General features: G+C 50.8%; 1 protein-coding gene across 1 annotated transcript in view; it reads left to right on the forward strand.

Moving 5' to 3' along the window:
* The first annotated feature begins 212 nt into the window (after positions 1-212).
* The window catches only part of Jph2 (junctophilin 2), a 61,432-nt gene continuing 33,738 nt past the window's right edge, over positions 213-27,906 (forward strand). The window contains exons 1-2 of the mRNA XM_006971034.4: positions 213-1,079; positions 21,514-22,285. Coding sequence (XP_006971096.3) covers positions 701-1,079; positions 21,514-22,285 — 1,151 coding nt within the window. The 5' untranslated portion in view covers positions 213-700. The remainder of the gene's footprint in view (positions 1,080-21,513; positions 22,286-27,906) is intronic.

A 27,906-nucleotide genomic window follows, 5' to 3' on the forward strand; every position in this document is an offset into this window, starting at 1 on the left:
GGGCTGTCCACACTTGGTTCTCAGATTTCCTGTTCAGCCCTCGGGCCACTGCCTGGGTCTGCAGGCCCAGTGGATTGGAAGCCCCCCTCCCTCCGGCTCTGAAGGAGGCTGGGCCAGCCAGGGGGTTATTTTGGGAGCAGCTTCTGAGATCCAATGGCCTTGTTAGGGCAACACTGACCTTTCTATCCTGGGAGGAAGGCAGGGCTGGAGAAGGGGCGGGGCAGTCGGGAGATCTGAGCCGCACGCCCACTGGGGTGGATGAGAAGGGGGCCAGCGGCTGCTTCAGGGTGGGCAGCGGGAATTCAGCCCTGGCGAGGCTGCTAACGCGCAAATTGCCCCTCTTTGAAAAGACAGGACCTCTCTACTCCTTTCACAGCTCTTTTTAAAGAGGGCACACCGGATTCCATGGAAGCTGGACCTGGGACGCTCTGTGGGAACTTGGAGTCTCTTCTGTCCACTTCCTTTGCAAGTCGCAGCCTTGCTGGGATGACTGAGGGGGCCTCCCAGCCATGGCACTGACCAGCGCCCCCACTGCTGACTTGGCCTTTGGTCTCTTTCAGCCTCTGCCGGCATCTTGCTTTTGCCCCCCTCCTGGAGCCGGGTGGTGAGTCTAGAGGCTCAGCCTGAAGGTGCCTGGAGAGCATCGGTACCCCAACGGCCCAAGCTGGCGGACCGGGCCATTGTCAGGAGTGAGGATGAGATGAGCGGGGGCCGCTTTGACTTTGATGATGGTGGAGCGTACTGTGGGGGCTGGGAGGGGGGGAAGGCACATGGGCACGGACTGTGCACCGGCCCCAAGGGCCAGGGTGAATACTCGGGCTCCTGGAATTTTGGCTTTGAAGTGGCGGGCGTCTACACCTGGCCCAGTGGCAATACCTTTGAGGGATACTGGAGCCAGGGCAAACGGCATGGGCTTGGCATAGAGACCAAGGGGCGCTGGCTCTACAAGGGGGAGTGGACGCATGGCTTCAAGGGGCGCTACGGAATCCGGCAGAGCACAAGCAGCGGTGCCAAGTACGAGGGCACTTGGAACAATGGCCTACAGGACGGCTACGGCACCGAGACGTACGCAGATGGAGGTGAGTCCAGTTCAGCCCGCAAAGCTTGAGGGGGGTCCAGAAGGGACCGCGGAAAAGGACAGGGTAGTTGGCAAAGAAATAGATGGTCTAGGATAATATTTGCTGTGTGGCTTTGGGTAAGCTACTCCACCTCTCTGTATCCTCCCTCCGACCCCCGTCCCCCCATCCCCCAGACAAGAGTTTCTCTGTGAAGCAGCTCTGGCTGTCCTGGAACTCACTCTGTAGCCCAGGCTGGCCTCGAACTCACAGAGATCCGCCTGCCTCTGCATCCTGAGTGCTGGGATTAAAGCCTTGCACCACCACACCCAGCTACAACTATTTTCTTATCAGTAAAGGTGGGATAATAAAAGGGTTACTGAGGGGACTGGCAAAAATTAGTGTAAGGCTGTCATATAAAAACACACTCATCGGACACTTGATAAGATGCAGTCATTTCTGTTTACTTTCTAGGTATGGAAACAGCTAGATTTTAGCTTGTGTTTTAGCAGAACTGGGGGCTGGCCTCAACTTTGCTATGAAAAGTATGTTCACAGGATGTATCATGACAGTGTTTATTCATTCATTTCTCCATCCATTCATCCACCAACCCACACATCTAATCACCCACCATTCATTCACCCATCTTCATCTACCCATCTGTCCATCTCCCATTCACCTATCCATCCATCCATCCATCCATCCATCCATCCATCCATCCATCCATCCGTCCATCCATCTACTCAATATATTCTTTCATCCAACACATATTCTAGACAAGCACTCTACATCCCCAGCCTTACTCAATGAGGGTTTTGGTGGGACCTCCTATTTGTCAGTTGTTACACAAATGATTAGATACAAAGAGGACTAGGACACAGACTCTGGCTTCAAAGATAGGAAGGCAAGCAGGCAGGCAAGCATTATACACAAACATGTCAGAGAGTGGTCGCAGGTCAGAGTGGTGAGGAGGAGGCTTTCAGGACACAATTCCTGAGCTAATTTGGTGGGAGATCTGTGATCATGAGAGCAGGAGTTGGGGGCTGTGCCATCAGAGAGGGGACTTAAAGGGCCTCGGAGCGCATAACAGTTAGAGAAAATATAGAGCAGTTTTCTGAGCACTGGGAAATGGCGGTACAGATACCTCACTTCACCCGCGGGTGTGACTTGGACATGCCACTTACCTGAACCTTAGTTATGTTTTCCACAGAATGGAGCACTCAGGACATAGGTACTCAGAATGTGGGCGGTGAACAGACAGCACCAGATTCTACCCTCAGGCGAAGGTCAAGTTGAGAGCTCTCCAGGCCTTCTGTGAGCAAAAAAAGGCTGTAACATGCTCACCAGGAAGACTTGAAGCACATTAGAGATCTGAAGGTGTGCTTTACTGGTACCATGCTGTAGTCTGGAAGGCTGAGGCAGGAGGGTCATTTTATAACAGCCTGGCAACATAGTGAGACCCTGGCAAGGAAGGGAGGGAGGGAGGGAGGGAAAGAGGGAGGAAGGGAGGAAGAGAAGGAATCAAGGATGAGAAAACTGTAGAGATCACTGCCTGTTTTGTATATATTCTGAAATGAGAGTGTTTTGCGTTAACAATAATGTGAAACAATCTGAAGAAAAGTATTCGGTAACACATGAAAAGCAGATGAAGGCCCCCATATGACATCTTCACCTTTGTCCATCGACTCACAAAACATAAAGCATTCACCTGTCAGCTCTCAGGAAACAGTTATCGACTCCTGCAATCCTTTCTGTTGAGACAGAATTTTGCTCTGTAGTTCAGTCTGACTTCGAACTTGTAATCCTCCTGCCTCAGCCCCCAGAGTGCTGGGATTATAGACATGCACCACCGTGCCCTGTGGTTCTTCTGACTGGGGTATTTCCATGGCCCTTTGCTGTTGTGCTGTGTGACTCAAAGCTATGGCCCTTTAGAAAATATTTATTCTTGGCATGAGAAGCCACTTGTAGGACATCGTAGTTATGATTTAGTCCTTTACGGGAAAAGAGCACTCTGAGCGTGGAGCAAGGGCCAGGGAACAGCAGTGCCCTGGGTGAGTTTGCTCAAGCTGAGACACGAGGAGCGCAGTTGGAGAGCAGCTTGAGGTGCAGGATCGGTCCATCCCTGGGTGTGAGCTGCCTTCAACTCTGTCCCCCCAGCTTCACAGAACAGCTCTGTAGAACTGGATGGAACAGGATTGATCTGAGGACAAATTCTGATGACCTTGAGTCATTCCCTCAGCCTCCAACTCAGTGCAGTTCAGCTCAGCAGATGTTTGTGTCGGGCACGGTACTAGGCGCCGGAGGCTAGGCAGAGAGCAAGTGTCAGTTTCCCGAGCTATCAAATGGGCACAGTCCTTGCATGTGTATAGAGTATCAGTCATCTGGGCACATTTCACAGGTATGTGCCAAATACCCCTTCCTATATCTCTTGGGCAAAAAGGTGCATGGCAGGTATGTGCCGAATACCCCTCCCTCTATCTTTTCTCTCTTTCCAAGCGCGTGGAGATCTGGATGTGAATCACAGGGATACACATTGCTGGGGTGAGGTGCACACAGGATATGGTGGGCTGATCTGCCAACGTGTCTAAAAGGAGGAAACCTATTCACTCCTGGAGCTGACAGCACTGACCACCTGCCATTGTGCCATGCCTGGTGTTAGGGACCGGAGCAGGGGGCAGACCAGATCCTCCAAAGGCCCTGTTTAGTGAAGGAGACAGAAGTAAACCAGGAAACACTATGTGTATGTATATGTATGTATATGTATGTATGTATATGTGTATGAATATGATGTATACACACACACACACACACACACAGAGTTTCTCAAGGTTACCACTAGAGAAGGAAGAGGGTGGTTGCATGAAGTGGTCTCAGATGCAGGTGGGGGAGGACTGGAGAGGAGAGCTTTTCAAGCAGACAGTGGAGATGCAAGGGCCCTGAGGTGGGACCAGGCAGGCTTAGCACGTCTGAAGAACAGAGAAGATGAGGCAGGAGTCCAGGTTGAAATGGCAGACATAAGCTAGGTGACCTGGGTGTGTGGGTCCTAGGTTTGAGCCCAGGTGTGTCCTGGAGTCTTGAGGCCAGGTGGTCCAAAGGCCAGCTGCTCTGCTTTGTCCAGCCTTCTCCTTCCCAGGGAGATGGTCCCACATCCAGGGACTTGGGAAACCTTTTGGGTTCTCTCTCCCAAGCCACACATAAGGCGTAACCCTCCAAATTTAGATGTGGCCGCTGCTTCGGAAAATGTCTTTAATCAACCTGTCATCAGTCCCCTGAGGGTTTGCTAAGGACCTGCCCCTTGCCCTCTGCTGCGTGGCACCAAGAGGAATGAGGACAGATAAGATCCTAAGATTAGGAGCAGGTGGGGGCAGGGCAAATCCCAGGTTATGACCCTGCCCCAATGGATCATTTCGGAGCCTTTGTGTTCTCAGCCATGAAGGATCCACTCCTGATCTCTCATGTGATTTAAAAATAGTATTATTATTATTATTATTATTGCATTTATTCAGGTGGGGGGTGGCAAGGCATATGCGACCACCAGAGCATGTGTGGAGGTCAGAGGACAACTTGTGAGAGTTGTTTTCTCTCTCCATGGTGTGTGACCTGGAGACCCCATTGACAGGCTCAAGACAAATAAGTGCCTTTACCCGCTGAGCCAGAGAGCCGGCCCCCTGATCTATGTCACATGGGAAAATGACAGAATTCAGTCAATGGTAGTTCCATCATTACCGCTAAGATTATCAATTCACTCAATAAGCATAGATTGTATTTTGCAAAGCAAGCACTACATTTTACTGGGAAGTGTAGAAAGGACAGAATGATCGAGCCAGGAATGTAACAGGAGCCACTGACCACAGTGGCCAGTGCTAGGCTGGGCCAGGCGAGGAACCAGAGCTGGAGGCTGGGACTTCAGAATTCAGGAGGACCTTCTGGAGTAAGTGACGCTCCAAGCCCGTCGCCGGTTCATGAGTGAGCTGGACCACTCTTGGTTGAAAGGACAGAGTCCACGAATGTCAGGCGGCCCACAGCTTGCTCCTCAGTCTCCACAGAGAGTTGGAGCTTGCATCTTGTCGGGGATACTGGGAAGCTGCCTTGCCTTGCAATGAACTGTGACTAAGCCAAAGCAAACATCAGCTCTCCAGGCTGGAGGTGACAGTTTGTTGGTAGACAGATGAATTTAGTGGGCCAGAACCTACATTTCTCAGGTTGAAAGAATGGTAGGTACAGAAGAGAAACTATTAGAGTCTCTCACAGAGAACAAGCTGAAGCATTATTTCCTGAAAAAAAAAAAAAGTTCAGTTAATGTTATGTATGTACACATGTATGTGCATAAGTGTAATGTATAGACACACATATGTATCACTGTATGTCTTAAAAATCAGTGTTTATTTGTGTTGTGTTGGAAAAGTATTTGTTACTGCAGGCCATGGCCGAAAAGGTTGAGAGTCGCTGTTCGGAAGCAACTTGCCCAGCACCTTCTTTGAAGGCCCTGCCCACCTCCGCCCAGCGGCCACCTCTGCAGCCCTGCTTTGATGGAGGGTTAAGTTCTTCAGCTCTGGCATGGGAAGGGGTGGGGGTGGGGAAGGCCCCTGGACTGGAGCCTCTTGGCGTCCTCCCGCTGCTATAGCCCTCATTCCCTCCCTGGCCATATAAAGCAAAGCTAAAAATAGCTGCTGATTTAAAGCCGGTGCACATACCCCCGCCCTGAAGAAGTGCTCACTGCTGGACTACCTGACTGCTCCCACCAGGACACCCATAGACTCTGGTCTTTGAGGGACCGTTTGGGACCCTGGCTTTCCCTTTTCCTTTTCCTCTTTCTCCTCCTCATCTTCCTCCTTTTCCTCTTCCTCCTTCTCCTCATCTTCCTCCTCCTCCTCATCTTCCTCCTCCTCCTTCTCATCTTCATCTTCCTCCTCCTCCTTCTCCTCCTCCTCTTCCTTCTCCTCCTCACCCTTCTCCATCCCGTCCCTGTCTCTGCTTTGGAGACGCAGTCTCACTCTGAATTCCTTAGCCTCCCAAGTGCTGATTACAGAAAGCCACCCCACTGGGCTGTGATCCTAGCTTTCTGAAACTCTTGACCTGGGGCCACTGCCTTGGTCTCAGAGGTCTATAAACACCTACACTGGGAGGGACAACCTGTATTTTCTCTGGGAGAGGTTTTCTCAGATAATCATCAGATCCTGAAAGTAATCTCATGCACAAATAAATTCAGTAATCAAAATGTGCATTAGAGCCAGGTGAGGTGGTACATGTCTGTAATGCCAGACTCAAGAGGAAGAGGCAGGAGGATTAGGAGCTCAAGGTTATCCTTGGCTATATAACTAGTTAGAGGCCAGCCTGGGCTACATGAGGCCCTATCTCAAACAAGCAAACAACGTATGCAGTGGAAAGGTGGGGCCCAAGGTTCATTGTTTTCCATAAAACGACAGTAATAATAGCAATTCTACAGTGTTGACCACGTGCCAGGTACTGTCCTGGGCACTTGACGTGGCCCTGTGACTTTGTGGGAAGTATTGTCATTACCCCATTTTGCAGATGAGGAAGCAGAAAAGTCCAGGACCTCTGGTTAACAAGAAGTAGGGATGGGGCTTAATCACAGCAGGCAAGAATGAGATATTCTGGGCCAGTGTGATAAAGTGGGTAAAGCTGACTTCTCCCAAGCCCGCTGGCCTGAATTTGATCCTCTAAACTCACCTGGGGGGAGGAGAGAACTGGCTCCTGCAAGTTGTCCTCTGACCTCCATGCACACACTGTGGCATGCACATAAAATAAATAATAAATGAAATACACTTTATTTTAAAGAATGAAAAGTCATTAAAAACATTTTAATAGATGATAGACAATGACACAGAATAGTCAGGACCACTGACATTGGCTCCTGGACCCCATGAAAATGTAAGTGTGGAGCTCCGTGTTACCTACTTTCCTGTTTTGGTGACCACAGTTTCTAATAGAAACAATTTAAGGGAGGAGCGGTTTACTGTGTCCACCTTCATTCAGGGTGGACCTCCCCTGTTCAGCTAATCCTCTGTAAATGCTCTGACATATATCTAGAGTCAAACCTCAGTCTCCTGAGGGATTCTAAACCCAGTCAAAACATCAGCGAGGCTTAACCATCCTCAGCTCCTTCAAAATCGTGTGTGTGTGTGTGTGTGTGTGTGTGTGTGTGTGTGTGTGTATGTGTGTGTGTGTGTGTGTCCACGTGTGTACATGTGAATGTGCACTTATGGGGGCCATAGGTTAGTGGTGAGCATCTTCCTCTGTCACCATCCATCTTGCTTTTTGAGACAGTCTGTATCCGAACTCAGAGCTCACGATGCGGCATGACCAGCCAGGGTTACAGCCATGTGCCTCCACGACTGGCTTTTTATATGCTGGAGATCCAAACTCAAGATTTTGTATTTACACAGCAAGTACTTTACCAGTTGAAGCATTTCCTAGACCTCTCCAAAATCGCCTACAGATTTCAAAATGTTCACAGTAGAACTTCCAGTTGGGTTCCCTATGCACCTGCAAGGTCAAACACTTGTCAAGTTCACCTTGACCACAGGAGTGACGGCAGGCTCCCTTACTAGGCGTCAGTGTGTACCAGGCTCTGTGCTAAGAGCCTTACACGCATCATTTAGGATTTAGGCATCTTGCTCCCCTGTGCTCTCAGTTGTTATTTGTCTATATTCCTAACAATGCTAACCTGCTTTTATTATGGTAGCTTTGTAATCAGTATTTTTTTCTTTTTCTTTTAAGACAGGGTCTCAGCATGTAGCCCCAGCTGTCTGGGAACCCAATATGTAGCTCAGGCTATTAGCTTCCCAAATGCTGGGATCACAGGTGTGTGCTGCTGCACACACCTATAGTGAGCCTCAAAATTACTGTAAATCTGCCAACTTTGCCCTTCCTAGCCAATGTTCTGCTGTTGTAGGTCACTGCTATTTCCACGTTCATTATAAAATCAGCCTGTCATAAAACAAAAGGCAGCTGGGTTTTGATTGCAAATGTATTAGATCTACAGAGCAGCTGGAGAAAATAGACATTCTGGTAATGTTTTTAATCCATGGACACGGCATATATCCCCACTATTCAATTTCACTCAGCAATGCTTTGAGCTTTCCAGCGCCAACATGTTTTAGAAAATGTTATACCTATGCATTCATTTTACAAAAATGTCATTGCATGTTTTAATTTACTGGGATGGGGAGCACATATATGCCACCATGTACACGTGGAGGTACAGCTTGGAGTCAATTCTCTCCTTCCACTATGGGGGTCTCCGGGATTGAACATAGATTATCAGAATTCATAGAAAGTTCCCAAAGTTGCTGAGCCCTCTTGCTGACCCTGTATTTCTTTTCTTTCTTTTTTTGGGGAGGTCACTATAAATGGCACCTTAAATTTTGTTTTTTCCAACCATTCAATTCTACAACCAGTGTAGACAGGGACCTAACCAGGTGTGACTCCATTTCGAATGTAGAATCAGCAGAACTCGAGAATCTCATGTCACAGTTCACAGCCAGGGATCAGCGTGACAGTGGGCTAAGTTGCTGTCCGGGCAGCTTCTTGGTATTATCTGGGTCCTCCGGGGCGGGAGAGCCACCTCAGAGAGATGAGAAATCGGACACAATCTTTCCTCTCTGTGCCTTGCTTCCGTGACTCATGCATCCGATTGGCCCCGCCTTGGCAGATGTGCCCCGTCCAAGGCAGGCCTTGGGGATTCACTCAGCCTGCTGGTTTCCAGGGGTGGCTAATTCTGTGCCCCCAGCAGCTGTTCCCTAGACCGGTTCTCCATCACGGTCACGCCCTTGTAAGGAATGTCCAGTCTCATTTTCTGAGGGCTCCTGCTGAGTGTGGGGTGAAGGGGGCAGGGAGCTTCCTACCATAGGCCAGGGGGCTGTCCTTGTTCCCTCCCACCCCTCCCTTAGCCAGGGCCGCCGAGTAGGAAGGCAGTGAGGTCTGACATTCCTCCCTCCTGTGTGACTTCCACTTTCTTTCTTTCTTTTTTTTTTTTGGTTTTTCGAGTGACTTCCATTTTCTATGTAAGGGGCATTTGCCAAGGGCTGAGGCCCCAGGTGTGGATGGGGAACCATTTGCAAAGCCATCCAAGGGCACTAGAGTCTCCTGGGCTCTCCCTGTCAGCAATGATGAGCACCTAGCGTCTGAGGGAGCTTGAGCCCATGCTGGCTGGCCACTTTGGGAGACACGTGAGTGGAGTGTGGGACACAGTCAGGTCCGAAGTGTATGCAGCTACAGGACACGCTGTTTGGAAGGCACTGGGTTCCTACTGTTTATTTCAGTTAAGGTGGAATCCTGTGTTCCTACTGCTTATTTTCAGTTAAGGTGGAATCCTTACCGACCCTTCTTCACCAAGCATCCAGGTGTAACTTCCCCTAGGGGCAGGGCAGATGAACAGTGCCTCCCCTTGATGGGACATACATAGAAGGGCATGATGTCCATGTAATGTTCCTGTCAGGAAAGCAATGGGGAGAGGGTATTGTATGCAGGGTTATGTAGGCCATTGTAAGAATTTGGCTTTTAGTCAGCCGGGCGGTGGTGGCGCACGCCTTTAATCCCAGCACTCGGGAGGCAGAGCCAGGCAGATCTCTGTGAGTTCGAGGCCAGCCTGGGCTACCAAGTGAGTCCCAGGAAAGGCGCAAAGCTACACAGAGAAACCCTGTCTCGAAAAACCAAAAAAAAAAAAAAAAAAAAAAAAGATTGGCTTTTAGTCTTAGAAAAATGGGGACATTGAAAGTGAGTTGTTCAGTGGCTAGGGTTGCACTGTCAGCATCACAAGAATAAATAAATAAACTTTTTTTTTTTTTTTTTTTTTCGAGACAGGGTTTCTCTCTGTAGTTTTGGTGCCTGTCCTGGATCTCGCTCTGTAGACCAGGCTGGCCTCGAACTCACAGAGATCTGCCTGCCTCTGCCTCCCAGTGCTGGGATTACAGGCGTGCGCCTCCACCACCCGGCTAAACGTTTTTCTTATTCCACTTTACGTATTTATTTTGTGTGGGTGTGCATACACCAAGGTGCCTGTGTGGAGGTCAGAGGACGGAGCTGTAGGAGTCGCTTCTCTCCTACCACGTGGCTCCCAGCGATTGGACTCAGGTCATCGGTCTTGGCAGGAAGCAGCTTTATCCTCTGAGCTGGCTTGCTGGCCTCCCAAAGCTGAAGAGGGATAGGATTTGATTTGGTTTCGTGGGATGCCTTTAGGACAAGGCTGTCTGGGGCCAGGGTAGTGTTGAGACCCATTATTGTGTTTAATGCAGTAGTAATGGTGTGAACGGGACAGAGGCTTGGGCCACCAAGGTGGCGAGATGTGGCGCTGTGACAGGAAGACAGGCAGATTTTTTGATGACGCAGTGGCTGGGCAGAGTGAGAGAGAGGCAGTGATGGCGGTTCTAGGTTTTGCGTGAACCACGGAGAAATGGCCGTGAGTCAGGCGGGGGAGGGGCTGAGTGTCCGGCCCACGGGCGAGAGATGCCTGTGAGCTGTTCTCATGGGCTGACAGTAGTGGGCTGTCTCCGAATGCAGAGCCTCTCCCTCGGCCCCCCTTCCCCGGCGTACCCAGTCATCTCTAGTCTACAGCCCTTGGTGTGTCGAGCTGACCCAGGCCTGGCCAAGGGGCTTCCACCCAGACCACAGGCCCTGGGCTGTCAGCACCCAGCCAGTGTTACCCAGTTAATCCTCAGCTTCTTGTGTGAGCTGTAGGGTGTCATCCGGGGCAGCAGCCCTGCATGTGGGGGTGGCAGAGCTCTGAGGGCTAAGGAGACTTGGCATCTACGGCTGCAACCTGACCCTGCTCCTGGGAGCTGTCACAAAACTGCCAGCTCTTCTCCTCGGGGCTGCCTGTTGGTGATCCCAGGAAACCAGAGACTGTGGGGCTTTGATGGATGGTGGCATTTGGAAACCATGGAAGGGACTGTGGTGCCAGCCTTGCAGGTGAGGCAGAAAGCAAGGCCTCGGGACTGTCAGGGGAAAACAGCTGGCCAGACGCTCAGCAAGGGACTGTTGAATGAAATGCATGAGCCATAGGACACAGCCTACAGAGGTTGACGTCGACCACAGACACTCACTTGGCAAGGAATCAAAGGCATGCCAAGTGCACAAAAGCCATCCGGCAAGCATTTATTGAATGCCGGGTGGTGAACTGCAAATCGTTTGCTCCACCTGTCGTGGGCAAACGCTGTGGGTAGCAAATGGCTGGGAGAGACCTGTGTTGTTAGCCGCTGTCTCCCCTGGGGAGACCGTAGGTTCTGTCCATAGTGCTCATTTGTTTGGATATTTCACAATGAGTGTGTGCGCTCCCTCTGCAACACACAGAAGGTGTGTCTGTGTAGACACGGGAAGACACCTCCAAGGTGCAAAAAGAGGTCAGGGTGGTGGTGGTGTATTAGTAACTTTTCTGTCACCGTGGCCAAACAGCCGAACACCTGATAGAAGCCACTTAATGGAGGAGAGGTTTTTTTTTTTTTTAGAATGATAGAGATTTAGTTAAGACTACCTTTAGCAGCATCCCATAGGGACCAGTGCCTGTGGAAATGGAATTCTTTTTTTTTTTTTAATTTATTTATTTTTATTTTATGTACATTGGTGTTTTGCCATGGGTGTTGAGTCTTCAGGAACTGGAGCTACAGACAGTTGTGAGCTGCCCTGTGGGTGCTGGGAATTGAACCAGGGTCCTCTGGAAGAGCACTCAGTACTCTTGACCGCTGAGCCATCTCTCCAGCCCTGAGACAGGGTTTTTTGGAGGGCGGGGAGGGGACTCACAGTTTGAGAGGGCACGGTCCGTCGTGGTGGAGATGGCACAGCAGCTGGACTGGCTTGGCGGCGGAAGTGGGAGCTTGCCAGGTGGCTTGTTCACATCTTGGCACATCAAGGAGTGGGGGATGGGAAGGAAGCAGGGGGTCCAGAAGCAAGGCCTGTCTCAAACAACCCATCTCTGCTGGCTAAGCCCCCAAACCTAAGACGGCACTGCTAGTTAAGGACTGAAAGGTTTGGGATAGAAGGATGTGGTCAAGAGGACCACTGAGATAAATTAGTGGGGAGAAAGGAGCTTATTAGAAAAGTTATTAATGCTACGGACAGACAGACAGACAACAGCATGTCAGAGACTCTGAGCTCTGAAGAGAGGAAGTCCAGGAGCACACGGTAGAAATGGGAGCCTCTCGTCCCTTTCTGAGGATGGGGGAGGTTTCACGACAAGCCTACACCCAGACTCTGATTCCCAGGCAGGAGGCAGGGAAGGGGCTGAGAAGCCGCACTGTGGCCACCAGCACCCTCTTCGATGTGAGTAACTCACTTCTCTGGTGAGAGTTACTGACATCAGGAAGTCTGTCAGCTAGGGACCGACAGACACTGTCTCAGGAAGGTGCCTGTCAGGAGCTTCAACAGGGGACCAGAGGGTTACTCCAGGTGCTGTGGCCTGAGCTGCAGCTGGGTTCTAACACTGCATTCTTACAGGGACCAGGTGTTCAAACAAGTGGAACCCCAACATCTGTAGGGGTTTAACATTTCCCAGAATCTAGACTCAGGATCCCAAAGGTCCCCCTCGTTTCTTCCCATTCTGTGTCACCTAGCTTTCCAAAGCCAACAGGACGGGAGAAAGCTAAGCTGGAAATCTGTTTTTTTTAAGTCTTCACTAAGCTGCTGCCTGGCTGTGTGGCCTTATGCAAGTAGCTTATTGTTAGAGCCTTTTTGAAATTACCCCTTTGCAAGGAGAACATGACCACACTTATCCTTTTGTTTTGTTTTGTTTTCGAGACAGGGTTTCTCTGTATAGCCCTGGCTCTCCAGGAACTCACCCTGTAGACCAGGCTGGCCTTGAATTCAGAGATCTGCCTGCCTCTGCCTCCCGAGTGCTGGGATTAAAGGTGTGCATCACCATGCCCAGTGGCCACACTTATCCTTAAAGGCAGAATCATTCCATACAACACTTACTCACTGGCAATGTACAGATGTGGCAAGGGACACAGTGAGGTCCTGTTTCAGCATCATGGCTGATGAACAATGCCAGTGATGGACACGTGTAGCTAGAGAGTTTCTCTCCGGGTCCCACCAAGCCCTGGTAGTCCCATAGCCCACTTATAAAATAAACACACAGTCGCTTATATTATTTAAACTGCTCGGCCATTAGCTCAGGCCTACCATTGACTAGCTCTTTCACTTAACTCAGCCCATTTCTGTTAATCTATATATTGCCACGTGTTCAGTGGCTTTACCTGCTGCCTTTACATGTTACTCCCTGGACAGCAGACTTGCCTCTCCTCCAACTTCCACCTCCCAGCCTCTCTTCTCTGTTTGTCCCGCCTATCCTATACTTCCTGCCTGGCTACTGGCCGATCAGCGTTTTATTTATCAATCAATCATAGCAACATATATTCACAACATACAGGACACCCCACAGCAGACAGGGGATGGGACAGAGGTGGCCAGCTAACTTGCTTCCTTAGACAAGACGGTCTGCATGTCAAGTTTCACTCCAGCCATGACTTCTAGTGATTCTCATGTCTACCAGGTTGTCTGTAGCTGTGAGGGTGGCATGTCTGTAGAAACCAGGTGCCCAAGGTCCCATATTAAATATGGGCACTGAGCCGGCTTTCACTGGCTTGGGAGAGCCTGTGGTCAGGTTTTTAAGAAAATTTCAAAGTAACTGTTCAACCCTGGATAGCTTGGGCAGCCACGGAGGGAGTATTTACACCTCAGGAACTGGTGAATGGTGCAAATCAAAGTTTGTTTGTTTTTCCTAAAGTGTTGGCTCACAAGCGTATCAAATCGGTGCCCTTGTCACCCCGAGTTAGGGTCACCAGCCCTCTCGGTTTGCTGGGGACTGTCCTAGCGTCAGCAGGATGTGTTGCCTCTGAGGGATCCTTCTGTGTCAGTCATTTTCTCTTCCAGTTACTCGCCTCGTTGCTATGAGAAAATGCCCGAGAGACAACTTAAGGATGGACGGTTTGCTTTGGCTCACCGTCTTAGAGGGCTCCACCCATCGTTGTGGACAAGGCATGATGGACTTCAGAGCGGCAGAGACGCCTAACTTCTCAGTGGGCCAGGAACTAGGGGACCTGGTATAAACTCCAAGCCCTGTCCCTAGTGACATAGGTCTGCCAACTGGGCCCTACCCATGTCCTAAAGGCTTCCCACCCCCCAACCACACCACTGTCTGGGGACCAAAGGCCCAAAACACAAGCCTGCAGGGGACACTTGAGATTCAAATCATGTATTTTCTGCGGAGTGAGGGTATCCCACATTTGTTGAGAGATGGAGATCTCCACAGTGACCTTTGTAAGGCTCACAGGAGCCCTGGGAAGGTCTGTCGCATCTACCTTCTTGATAAGAGACACTCAGAATTTCATCTAAGGCCACGTGCCCTTCAGTTTGTTGGCAGGGTCTGTCGTCGTGTGTCTTCCATACGTAATCGTCACGTTGTGTGCTGGGCATGGATGTGGGAAAGCAGATGTGGCCTTGCCTGTAAGAACATGGGTTCTAAATAGATCTGAGTTCAACAGTGGCTGTGCCACAGAGTGAAAAATAACTTAAGGGAAAGCAGAAGGACATGGGCTGTCCTAGTGACTGGAGAAGGGTCCCCGGAAAGTGTAGTTTGTGTAGATGTCAGACAGAAGAAGGGGGGCTAGCCAGACAAGGGCGCCGTGCTGCGTCTGGCAGAGGGAGGGAACAGCGAGTGCTGGGACCTGGTGGTGGGAATGGAGCATAAGCGTGCATTCTTACATGAAACCATGGGGAGGCAGAAAACCGAAGCTGGCCTCCATCTCTCTCCAGGTTCTCTCTGTCCTTCCTGGCTCTGCTTCATCTTTACAGTTAATCCTTTCTGGGCCAGCATTTCTGAGCAAGGACTCTGACCTGCCAAAAAGCTGGCCTTTGAGGGGTAGGGGTAGCTCAGTGCTAGAGCACATGGCCAGCAACACACATGGGGTTCCATCCCCAGCATAGCGCGCACAAAGAGCTAGGCTTCAAAAGACACTTCCTGTCCACCAGCCCCTACAGACCCCTCCCTGTGTGCCAGCTCTGCCAACCGCCTCCCAAGTGCCTTCTCTAATCTTCAGTCAACTGCCTTCCCCACTCTTTTTTTTTTTAATTTTTTCCTTTTATTTTATTTTACAATACCATTCAGTTCTACATATCAGTCACGGATTCCCTTGTTCTCCCCCCTCCTGCCCCCCTCCCCTTCCCCCCAGCCCACCCCCCATTCTCACGTCATCCAGGGCAAAGCCTCCCCCGAGGACTGAGATAGACCTGGTAGACTCAGTCCAGGCAGGTCCAGTCCCCTCCTCCCAGACTGAGCCAAGTGTCCCTGCATAAGCCCCAGGTTTCAAACAGCCAACTCATGCAATGAGCACAGGACCCGGTACCACTGCCTAGATGCCTCCCAAACAGATTAAGCCAATCAACTGTCTCACCTATTCAGAGGGCCTGATCCAGTTGGGGGCCCCTCAGCCTTTGGTTCATATTCATGTGTTTCCATTCGTTTGTCTATTTGTCCCTTGGTTTCAACAATTTCAATAAATGTCTATTTATCCAACCTTGGTTTCAACAATTCTCGCTCATATAAACCCTCCTCTTTCTTGCTAACTGGACTCCCAGAGCTCCACCCGGGGCCTAGCTGTGGATCTCTGCATCCAGATCCCTCAGTCGTTGGATGGGGTTTCTGGCACTACTATTAGGGTATTTGGCCATCCCATCACCAGAGTAGGTCAGTTCCGGCTGTCTCTCGACCATTGCCAGCAGTCTTTTGTGGGGGTATCTTTGTGGATTTCTGTGGGCCTCTCTAGCACTTTGTTTCTTCCTTTTCTCATGTGGTCTTCATTTATCATGGTCTCCTATTCCTTGTTCTCCCTCTCTGTTCTTGATCCAGCTGAGTGTTCTAGACTTTGACTCTTGCCTCTCCTCAGGACCACTACGGTGTCTGCCATATTTGTGTGTGTGTGTGTGTCTGTGTCCAGTTAAGTCCCAGGCCAGAAGGTTTATAGTCCACCCCTGACACTGGAGTCCACACTCTTGTGGGCAGAGACAATGTCCATTTCCGTCACTGCTGTATCTCTGGCACCTAGACTGATAAACGCATGACCTGTACCAGTACTTAGGGGCAGCCAATGAAGTGAGTCTCATCACCCTCGATTCATAGAGTGGCAGAAACGAGGCTCTGCAGGCTTAAATAACTAATGTGGGTTTCAGAACCACTCAAGGTCAGGGTTAAGCTGGAATCCATATTATTCCAAACTGAATGAGAAGAGCCGCTGCAGGGAGAGGGCTGTATGCAAACTGTCTGTCTGGGAGACACGTACCACGGTTATGGCTGTGACCATATTTCCCAGGTGGCCCATGGTTCCCAGGGTTTGTGCTGCTGAATCTAGAGCTGAATACCACCGGCTTTTAGTGCCCCTTCCATCCTGGGTTGAGAAAGAAGTGGGATGTGGGTCCTGTTCCTAGGCCAACCTAACAGTGTGGTCAGGAAAACATAGTTGTATACCAGCTGTTTGCCAATGGCCTCTCTGGGCCTGGGCACTGTGCAGATGCTGGGTCTGTGTAGTGGGAATGAGCTAGACACCGCTCCTTTCTGCCTGGAAGCTTCAGTTCTACCGGGAAGGAAAGGCTTACAGGGACCCAATCCCACGATTATTTCACAGTCCTCAGGGAAAGCATTAAGGAGGTGATGAGGCTGTGTGGGGTAGCACGTGAGGAAGGGGTTCCAGTACTCTCCCCGGATGATTTCACATGCACGCTCAAGTTGGAAATGCCAAAGATGGCAATGGGAGACGGAGGAGAAGAGCAGGCCAGAAAGAATGAATGATCTGGGGACAGGGTGGCTCATGTCTTGTAACCTCAGCAATTTGGGGCGGAGGCAGGAGGATTGCCAGGAGTTTGAAGCTAGTCTGGGCTCTATAATGAGCTGCAAGCCAGCTTAGGCTATAGTACAAGAGCCTGCCTCAAAACACTGAAGGAGCTGGAGAGCTGGCTCGGCCGTTAAGTGCACCGGTCGCCTTTCCAGAGGGCCAGGGTTTGATTCCTTGAACCCCCGCGGTGGCTCGCAACCCTCTGGAACTCCAGCCACAGGGGATTTGATACCCTCTTCTGGTCTCTGTAAGCACAGCATGCCCATGGTACATACATGCAGGCAATAAACTCATATGCATAAAACATAAAAAAAAAAAAACCCTAGCTGGGCAGTGGTGGCACATGCCTTTAATCCCAGCACTCAGGAGGCAGAGCCAGGCAGATCTCTGTGAGTTCGAGGCCAGCCTGGTCTACAGAGCGAGTTCCAGGATAGGCTCCAAAGCTACACAGAGAAACCCTGTCTCTAAAAACTAATAAAAACAAAAACAAATTGTTGGGCATGGTGGCACATGCCTTTAATCTCAGCACTAGAGAGGTAGATCTCTGTGAGTTCAAGGCCAACCTGGTCTGTAGAGTAAGACCCCGTAGCAAACAATGACAACAACAACAAACCCAAAGACAAATAAAAAGTGCATGCAAAGGTCCCAAGCTAGGGCAGGAGAGTGACTAGGGAACCGGACAAACTGAGGTGCTGTGCCAGCCAGGCTGCGTAGCTGCTGCAGACCTCGTTGGGCTGGCTAGAACAACCGATCGGCCAGGCAGCTGAGGAAGTGCTCCTAACCACGGCGCTTTCAGTCACATGGCTGCAGGGAAGCTTCTGTCTGCAGATGTGGGCCTCCTGTCCCCAGGGAGGACCACCCTGCCTTAGACACTCAGAGAGACGGCCCTTCTATAGCCTTATCCCCCTTCCCAGGGCTCTGTCACTATCCATCTCCCCTGGGTGTTGGGGACTCTTGCTACATGTCTGTAAGTTTCCTAATATAGCCATACTGTTTCATTTCCATCGGGTGGCCAAGAGCGGCTCTCTGTTGCAGTCTCAGGTTTTCTTGGGCTTAAAGGGACCCTGTCAGCCTGTCTCAGGCCAAATTTTAGCTACAGGTAGGTAGCTGGGTTCAATTTCACCAACTTCTCCAGCCTGGAGATTAGATATCCTCTCTGCCCCATTCCCAGCTTCTCTGCCCCGTTCACACTCCTTCCCCCTTCCTCTTTGGAGAAACAGAAGGAGTGTGGCTAGGTGTGGCGCTTCGGCTCTGGTGACACGTGAGCTATGTCCTCGGTGTGTCTTCCATCCTTGCTGAGCCTTAACTTGCCTCCAGGTCTTTTTCCCCCCCTTTCCCACAGCTAAAGCAGAAAGAGAATAAAAGTTGTAGAACGGACACATCCCACTCGGTCGTGCAAAATATTTGCACTAAGTCCCCAGTCCTCATCCTTCTAGGCCCTGAGGACACCCCAATAAACAGACTGCGGTCCGTGCCCTTGTCGAGCTGCCCGCCTGTGAAGGCAGAGCCCCAAAGAAAAAGATGTCTGTTGTCTGTGTACACAACGAGGCGGAAAGACTGAAGCAAGGACGGATAGAAACTTCATGTGGGAAGTCGGGAGCGGAGGCTTGAAGGCACCGGGGGAGTGAACCGTGTGGGTACCTGAGGGAAGAACATTCTGGTCAGAGGGAAGGACTCACGCAGATGCTCCTGAGGCAGGACCACCGCTGGTGTGGGCAAGGAACACCCAAGAGGCCTCTAAGCCCCGAGGGGAGGGAGATGAGAACAGAGAAGTGGCGGGGATGAAATTGGGGGGAGTTAGGTGGGTCGCTCAGCCTTCAGCTTCACTCCTTGAGAGGGGCAGAACGGGCAGTCTGTCTGCATGTTTGGAAGGAACCCCTCTGATTGGCTAGCCAATTGCTGGCAGAGGATGGAGAACAGTGGCTCTGACCGCCATCCAGTCCAAGTGAGGATGCTGAGAAGGGGCCGGATTCTAGATCCACTTGCATGCTTCCTGGTGGGGTTTGCAAAAACACTACCAGAAGTGTCTGTTTGTTTTCTGAATTTTTCTTGTTTTATTTATTTATTAAATGAAAGCCATTAACTTTGGTAATGGAGTCTTTAAGAGGCGGGGCCTAGCAGGAGGATTTTAGGTCACAGGGGAGTGGCCTTCCTTTCTTTCACATCTTAAAGCCTGCAGCAGGTTTTAAAGGTTCTGGTTTGGGGATGCTCTTGTCCATGGTCTGGTGGCGCCTTTGCTTTGAGGTCATCATGTGATGTGCTCATCATGGTGGGAGCCTAATGCTGTCCACTTCAAGAAGTGAGAGGAAGAAAGGACACACCCCCATGGCCTCTGAGTAGGCCCCGCCTCTTAAAGGCTCCTTCACTGAATAGAGCCACGCTGGAGACCGAGTCTTTACCACACAGATAAGTGATGGACTCTTAAGATGCAGCAAAGGCTCTGACTAGCCACTCCAGGGCGGTGGACATTGATGTCACAGTACTGGCATGCATGGCAGCTCAGGATGTAGAGGCAGAGGACTGGCTTTCAGGGCTACTGTGGGAAAGACTAAGAAGGTGGTGTGTGTGTGTGTGTGTGTGTGTGTGTGTGTGTGTGTGTGTGTGTGTGTGTTGTCTAGGGGCCATCTGTCTCCAGGCTTACATCTGGAACTGGGGCCAGGAATATTTGTGGAGGTCTGCAGGACATACACAGTGGTGATAAAGCACTAGATGATGTCATCAGCATGAAACCAGTGTAGGGTGGAGCCCTGGGGGTGGGACGGGAGTGGTGTCAGCTTCTTCACAGAGCTCAGGTGACCTTTTGCACCTGCACAACTTTCTCAAGCCACCGTGTCAAGCACATATCTTTTCTTTCAGTTTTCCAGAGTTAGAGAATCGTTTAAGCCTGAACTCCGTGAATTAAGAGATGGTCACTCTTTCTGACAGATAGGGAAGCTGAGACACAGAGAGGTCAGGTTAGTTGCCTAAGGTCACACAGCAAAGGTGGAGGCAGTTCTTGGAGTCTATATGCCTCTCCACTTGTGCAACACTTGAGTGCCCTGCTGACATATACTCACTCCCGTGAGCTAGACTGCTTGTGTCCACATGGGCCCTTGGCTGCTGGCAGCTCCTGAACGTATCACCAGTCTGCGTACTAGGTCTTCCACAGTTTCAACTTGACTGATGCCTACAAGCTCACACACTCACTGTTTCTAGTGCCCCAGCCTTGTACTGCAATGCTCAGGGGGGCCTTGCACACTCAAAACTCCATGCACATTCCTAATGTCCCTTCCATGGGACTATGGGCACTTGGCTTCCTGGGTGTACACTGTCCGTCACACCTGTGATCTCATGTAGTCAAAAGACACATGTCTACACACAAGGCTCACACACACACACACACACACACACACACATACACCCCTCAACATTCACTCCGCTTTGCAAACTTGCTGTTTTATCTGTTCATGGCCCTCACTAGTCACATCACCTTGGACAATAGGATAGCTGTGCATTCTTCCTGTGTACCGATGGGGTCTTGCCTGTTCACGCCCCTTCCCCTCTCCCACCCCCGATGGCCTTGCATGACCACGTGATCCCAGTGATCCCACCTCTCCTTGCATGACCATGCTATCCCACCTTTCCTTGCATGACCACTCGATCCCACCTCTCCTTGCATGACCACATGATCTCAGTGATCCCACCTCTCCTTGCATGACCACTCGATCCCAGTGATCCCACCTCTCCTTGCATGACCACGTGATCCCACCTCTCCTCGCAGCTCCGACCCAGGACTGTACCCACAGACTTAAGTTATCCCGACTGTGCTGTTCTCACAGGTCCTCAGACAGGCTGTGTGCACACTGCCCTGTACCAGCCCTCCCCATCCGCCACAGCACTACACAGAGCTGCCATCTGCCCGTGTAACCCCAAATCTGGGCACTCATTCAAGTAGAGCTCACAGCCTATCCTGCTCGGATAACTGCACTGTAACACACCGATTCACGCACCTCACACTCAGTTGTACACCTGTGACCTTGGCATGTTCCCACAGTGGAAGTGTTTATACCATTCCACGAGTTCCTTCTGGTGTGTTCGCTCCTGAACGGGCACTCTCCTTCAACGCCACCCAGTACCGAGATTAATTGATCAATCACAGAGCTTCACACTTATTCTCTGACGTACACCGCCCACCAGTGTTGATAGCCACACCTCCCCTCTGGCTTGCCCAAGTATGTGTTCTGGCATACTTGTATTCTCAGGTTCACACAGCAGCATGCGCTCTGTCCCTCTGATGGCCCACCTCTGTCATGGTGCCCTACTGCCTTGCCCACATCTGGCCCTGCCTGTAGCCTACTGAGGCCACTCTCCAGGTATACACAACAGCATACACTTCTTCCTCCCATGGTCAAACTGTCCTCTGGGCCCCACCCTGCCTTGCCCACGATCCAGGTCACAGCATGCTAGGGTCCCTACCTGTATCTTACTGCGACCACCCTCCAGGTAGGCACAGCAGCATGCACTACCTTGTCCCTCCAATGGTCTCTTCTCTCTCTGGGCCCCAGCCTGTCTTGTCCATATGGGGGAGGGGTTAGTCACCCAGTCCCTGCCTAACTGACACAGTGCTCTTCACCCCGCAGGGACCTACCAAGGCCAGTTCACCAACGGCATGCGGCACGGCTACGGCGTGCGCCAAAGTGTGCCCTACGGGATGGCGGTGGTGGTGCGCTCCCCGCTGCGCACGTCGCTGTCCTCGCTGCGCAGCGAGCACAGCAATGGCACGGTGGCTCCGGACTCGCCGGCGGCGGACGGGCCCGCGCTGCCCTCGCCCCCGGTGCCGCGCGGTGGCTTCGCGCTCAGCCTGCTAGCCACCGCCGAGGCTGCGCGTCCCCCGGGGCTGTTCACACGTGGCGCGCTCCTGGGTCGGCTGCGACGCTCCGAGTCGCGCACATCACTGGGTAGTCAGCGCAGCCGCTTGAGCTTCCTCAAGAGCGAGCTGAGCTCGGGCGCCAGCGACGCCGCGTCCACCGGCAGCTTGGCCGAGGGTGCCGAGGGCCCCGACGATGCGGCCGCGCCCTTCGACGCCGACATCGATGCCACCACCACCGAGACCTACATGGGCGAGTGGAAGAACGACAGGCGCTCAGGCTTTGGCGTGAGCGAGCGCTCCAGCGGCTTGCGGTACGAGGGAGAGTGGCTGGACAACCTGCGCCACGGCTACGGCCGCACCACGCTGCCCGATGGCCACCGTGAGGAGGGCAAGTACCGCCACAACGTGCTGGTCAAGGGCACCAAGCGCCGCGTGCTGCCGCTCAAGAGCAACAAGGTCCGCCAGAAAGTGGAGCATGGCGTCGAGGGCGCACAGCGTGCAGCAGCCATCGCTCGCCAGAAGGCTGAGATCGCTGCCTCCAGGTAAGGGCCTGGTGGGAACCTGCAGCCTAGGGGGCCCAGGCCAAACCTGGTCATGCATTTCTTTACTGTGCCAGTCACCCATGCATCTAGTTATCTTCAGATCGTGCCTCAGCCATCCACTTAGCGGCTACCCCCCACACAGACCCAACCCTTTGCATATCTTATTCTCACACAACCCATCTAGTAGCCATGTGTCTGCTCAGCAGTCATCCACTTATCCATTCCACCTTAATGCATACCCACCTACACCGCCATGCATGCATTCACCCATACATTTATTCACCCATCTATCCACCCATTCACCAAACCTAGCAGTAGCCCACCCAGGCATCCCTCTAATCCCTTTACAACTTCTCTAACACTCAGGGCCTCTGCCCACCTAACTCTTTTATCCATCCATCAACTTCTGGTCACTCAGTCTCTTTAGTATCTACCCGACCAACCATCCATCCTCACAACCACATCCACCTTCATCCACACAGCCAACTTCCCATCCCTTTTCACTTTCCTGGCTGCCTAATCATCTCCTCAACCACTGACTCAACTACTCACACATCTATTTGACCACTTATCCACCACCCCCATTCACCAATCATCTCTATTCTCTCAACTACTTCACCCATTGTAAAAACCAGTAATAAATCCATCCATTCATCCACCACATTGATTACAGCTACTTCCATTTATTTGGCCACCCAGCCACACTTTTACTCATGCAAATGTCTACTCGCACTCACTCAATGACCCCTCCACGCATCCAGCCATCTAGCCACCTCCACAGCTAACCATACTTCCACCCAACCATTGGCCACACTTCCATTCACTCAACCCTGCTCACCTATCTGGCCTGCCTCCTATGCATCCGCTCACCCTTTTACCGGCTCACCACCTACCCTATCATCTACATTCTATCCCCGATGTCTTCTCATTCTAAAGCAGACGGAGTTCTAACGTTGTCTTCCAGTGTGTGTTAAACTATATCGACCCTTCCCATGCCTTTAGCCACCTTACAAGGTTTCTTGTGCTATTTTAGACGAGCTAAAAGAGGCTCACAGTAGCAAGGCGCTTTGTCTAGTCACTAGCCCAGAAGTTAGTGGGGTTAGTGTTTCCCCACATGGTGTCACCGTTTCTTAGTTGTCCATCTCTGGCCAGTTGTGTTTTCTTTTCAAAGCCCAGGTGTCTCATCTGTACAAACAGGGCTGTTCTGAGAGCTGAGAAAGCCAGTGCAAGCCGAGTGCTCCTGGTGAGTCCCCTAGAAGCAGACTCTCAGATGGAGATCCGAGAGCAGGAGGATGCTTATGGGGAGCACTCTTAGGATTGATGCTCTGGAGAAGGGAAGAAGCAGGATGGGGCTGCAGGAAAGGCTGAGCAGTAGTGCAGTCTCCACAAAGGCTTCCATCAATCACATGGGGGGCCTCTGCAGAGGGATGTTATCCCTATTTGGGATGAGGGAGTTAGACCAAACCCTCTCTGAAGAATGCAGACTCCTCCCCAGAAAGGAGCATGGCCTGGGGGCTGGACAGCTCCCTTCAGGCCAGGTCAATCCCTCGAGAGTGCTGGTAGTCTGTGGTTCTCCAAGTGGCTAGGGTGGGAGAAGGAAGTCCTTGGGTTCTGAGGCAGAATCTATAGTACCAACTATAGTGCTGAACACTAAGTACAGCCACAATAATGCCAACAGTCACTGGCATTCAACAGATTTATTTGACAGATGTGAAACTGAGCTCAAAGAATACAATATGCCTATATTCCTTACTTTTTTATGTCATTATCTGACAGAAACAGAGAAGACTTGTTTTTTTTTTTTCACCTAGTTTTGAGGCTTTCCGTCTGCTGTTGGAAGGGAAGGCATCGGCTTTTCGTGCATGGACCCAGAAGCAGAGAGTGAGACAGGAAGTGCACCTAGTGACCTTTTACCGGCTAGGCCTCACTCTAGTGCCACCAGCCGGGGACCAGGCATTTAAAGAGCATGGGGGCTGGAGAGACGGCTTGGCCTGTTAAAGTGTTCACTGCACTTGCAGAAGGCCTGGCGTTGGTTCCCAGCTCTCACAACTCTGGTTCCAGGGCATCTGACTCGGCAGGCTCATGTATGAATGTGGTGTACATATCTACTCAGATGCATGTACAGACACATAGGACAGTAAATAAATAAATAAATCTCTAAAACACGAGCTCCTGGGGATATTTCCATTTCAAACCATAACAGTGCCAATACCACGGAGAAAACAAGCAGAAGTCTTAAGTCCGAGCCTTCTGATTCCAAAGCTCTAACCTGCACAGCCTCAAACTTCAAATTGTGAGAGTAACAGTTAGTACTGCAAACTAGGAAAGAAATTAAGGGCAGTTTTCTTAAGACTTCTTGGTTAAGGGCTGCTAAGGTTAGAATGTCTCTCTGGTCTGAGCTCGTGGGGAAATGTAATCGCTGTACTAACAGTCTCAAGGGGTGGGAGTTTTGAGACGTGATTGAGTCACGAGGGTTCTGTTCTCATGGGTGGGACTAAATGCTGCTAGGAAAGGGTGAGTTTGGCTCCCTGGTCCCCACACTGTGTGTTGCATGTACACAAACATGTGTACAGAGGGCATGTGGAAGCCAGAGATCAACCTTGGGTGTCATTTCCCAGGAGCTATCCATCCACCTTGCTATTTATTTATTTTTGTTGGTTTTTCAAGACAGGATTTCTCTGTGCAACAGTCTTGACTGTCCTGGAACTCACTTTGTAGACCAGGCTGGCCTCGAACTCACTGAGATCTGCCTGCCTCTACCTCACGAGTGCTGGGATTAAAGTCATGCACTTTGCCTTTTAAAACAGGATTTCCCACTAGGCCCCAGAGCTTTCTGGCTGCCTAGAGAACTCCAGGGGTCCTCCTGATTTTGCCTCCCTAGTGTTAGGATCATAAACATGAACCATCATGCCTGGCTTTTTATGGAGTTCACACTCAGACCCTCATGCTTATGTGACAAGCACTTTACGGACTGAGCGAGCTCTCCGCCCCTCATGTGCCTCCGACATCACATAATCCAGCCTTTATGTCCTTCAAAGGCTAGAGTGTGCAAGCTGCCATTATGGAAGAGAATGGCCTTATCTAAGACTGAACTTGCTTCGACTGGTCAGTCTTCAGATGGTGAGCAATAACTTCCTGTGGCTACAAAGTGTGCAATCTGAGGTATTCTGTTATAGCAGCACCAATGGACTGAGGTAGACCAGGCCTATGAGCAGGGGACTCTATTATTGTCCAGCCACAATAATTTTATGAAGTAAAGGGCACACTTTTGGAAAAACCAAACTTTTACTTTATTTTAAGTTTCTAGAAAAGTTGTGAAGAGGGACTGAAGAGGTGGATCAGTGGTTGGAAGTGAATACTCTGGTTCTTGCTAAGGACCAGAGTTCAGTTCCCAGCACCCATGTCTGGTTCCCAGCACCCAAATCAGGCAGTACACAACTTCCAGTAACTCCAGCCCCAGGGAATCTCATGTCTTCTCTTTGAGTCAGCAGACATACACACCCCTCCCACATACACATAATTAAAAATAAGTCTTAAAAAATGAAAGTTGTGAGGAGATACAAAGAGCTCCCATATCTTTCCACCAAGTCTCTAATGCTGATTTCTTAGATGGCCACAATGCATATATCACATAAGAGGTGCAGAGTTAGCTCAGCCAGGTAAGTGCTGACCTGGGAAGCATAAGGACATGAGTTCAAGCCTAACTGGGAAGCATAACAAAACAAAAAAAACAAAACAAACCACAAACAAACAAACCAGATAAGATGGCTTGCACTCTCACTGTTGGGGAGCTGCAGACAAGTGCATTCTGGGGGCTTGCTGGCCAGCCCGGCAGCTGGTGGCTGAAGAAACATCTGATGTCTGCTGACTTCCACACATGTACAAAAATGGGTACATGTGTCAGCAGACATGTGTGTACCTGCTTGAACTATTATTATTATTTTGGTTTTTTGAGACAGGGTTTCTCTGTGTAGTTTTGGTGCCTGTTCTGGATCTTGCTCTGTAGACCGGGCTGGCCTTGAACTCACAGAGATCTGCCTGGCTCTGCCTCCCAAGTGCTGGGATTAAAGGCGTGCGCCACCACTGCCCGGCCTCTTTATTATTTTTTAATATAATTTCTTTATTGATTCTTTGAGAATTTCACAGCATGCACTCCAATTCCTATCATTTCTCAGTCCCTCCAATGGTTGTGACAAGTGGGAGCTGGGGCTGTTTTGGGTCATCCGTGGGCAGAATACAAACAGGTTCAGAAGCCCTTGAGACGATATGCTGCCTCTTGTACCAGCTGTGTGACCTTGCCCAAGTTGCTCCCCCACTCTGACTGTGGGATCCTCATGCCTCATAGGGCAGAGAGGAGGGTAGGAGGAAATGAGCTACTGATTGGCATGGAGCAGCCAGCAGTGGAGAGCACTGTCAGTCCACACGTTCGGTTTTAAAGACAAAGCAATGGACGCTGGGTGAGGAGTGCTTTCCCTAAACCCTCCCCGTGGGGCACAGAGACACCCTGTCTGCTCTTTTACTTTCCCTGCCCGTGTCCTTGCAAGCACCCGTGCATCTGAATGTGTGGCACTGTCACCAAGGTCCCCAGGCCCTGCAGCTGACTTGTGCTTCTGGAAGGAGAAACTGGTACCTAACCTCTCCTATGTACAGCTCTGCTGGCCATGTACAGGATGCTCTGGGGAGAGCTGGAGGCTTCATGGATCGGCAGTCAAGACCCTGATGGGAGTGGCTGGGCTCCAATTCAAGCCCAGCAGAATTTCCAATTAAGGGAGTCTTTGGGTTAGGAGGAAACACAGGATTGCAGCATCTTCCCTGAAGGCTCCCCCTTCCCTGGGGCTTTGGTGAGTAAGCTGGATGCAGAGGGACAGGAAGCAGCCCCAGCAGCCAGCAGCCTCCCGGGGCTCAGGAGGGCTGGGCTTCTGTCCTCTGTAGCCTCTAGCTCTTAGCTCTGGGCTTGGTTATACTCTCAGCTCAGCATCCATAATCAGGACATCTCTCCCAGGCCAAGGAAGGGAACCCACACATCTTACTCCTTTAAGATGGGCAATGGACAGAAGAAGATTCTATACTCTTGCTGTTCAGTGTGCTATCCTCCTGTCATGTGGGCTGGGGGCTATGAGATGTATTTAGTCCCAACTGACAAGTGGGAAATGTACACTGGATTCTAGAAACTTACTACAAAAAGAAGGCAAAGCTCCTAAATTAAATATATATATATTATATATTTATATATAAATATAAAAGACTAGGGATATAGTTCAGTTGATTAAGTACTCACAGTGCAAACATAAAGAGCTGACTTTGAGCTCCTCTAGCACGCACATAAAATACACAGACAGACAGACACACATAAAACACACACATAGACACACACATATAAAACGCACACACACATACACACAGACATACATATACACACATACACATACAGACACACACATAAAACACACACACACACACACACACACACACACACACACTCCATGTTTGCATGAACTTGTAATCTCAGCATTGGGGACGTGGAGACAGACTGATCCCTGGGGCTCTCCTGACTAGCCAGCCAGCTAAGCCCAAGATCCCAGTGAGAGATCCTTACTTCCAAAACCATGGTGGACAGCTCC

This window comes from Peromyscus maniculatus, chromosome 4, assembly GCF_049852395.1.
Source record: "Peromyscus maniculatus bairdii isolate BWxNUB_F1_BW_parent chromosome 4, HU_Pman_BW_mat_3.1, whole genome shotgun sequence".
In the NCBI taxonomy this organism is placed as follows: Eukaryota; Metazoa; Chordata; class Mammalia; order Rodentia; family Cricetidae; genus Peromyscus; species Peromyscus maniculatus.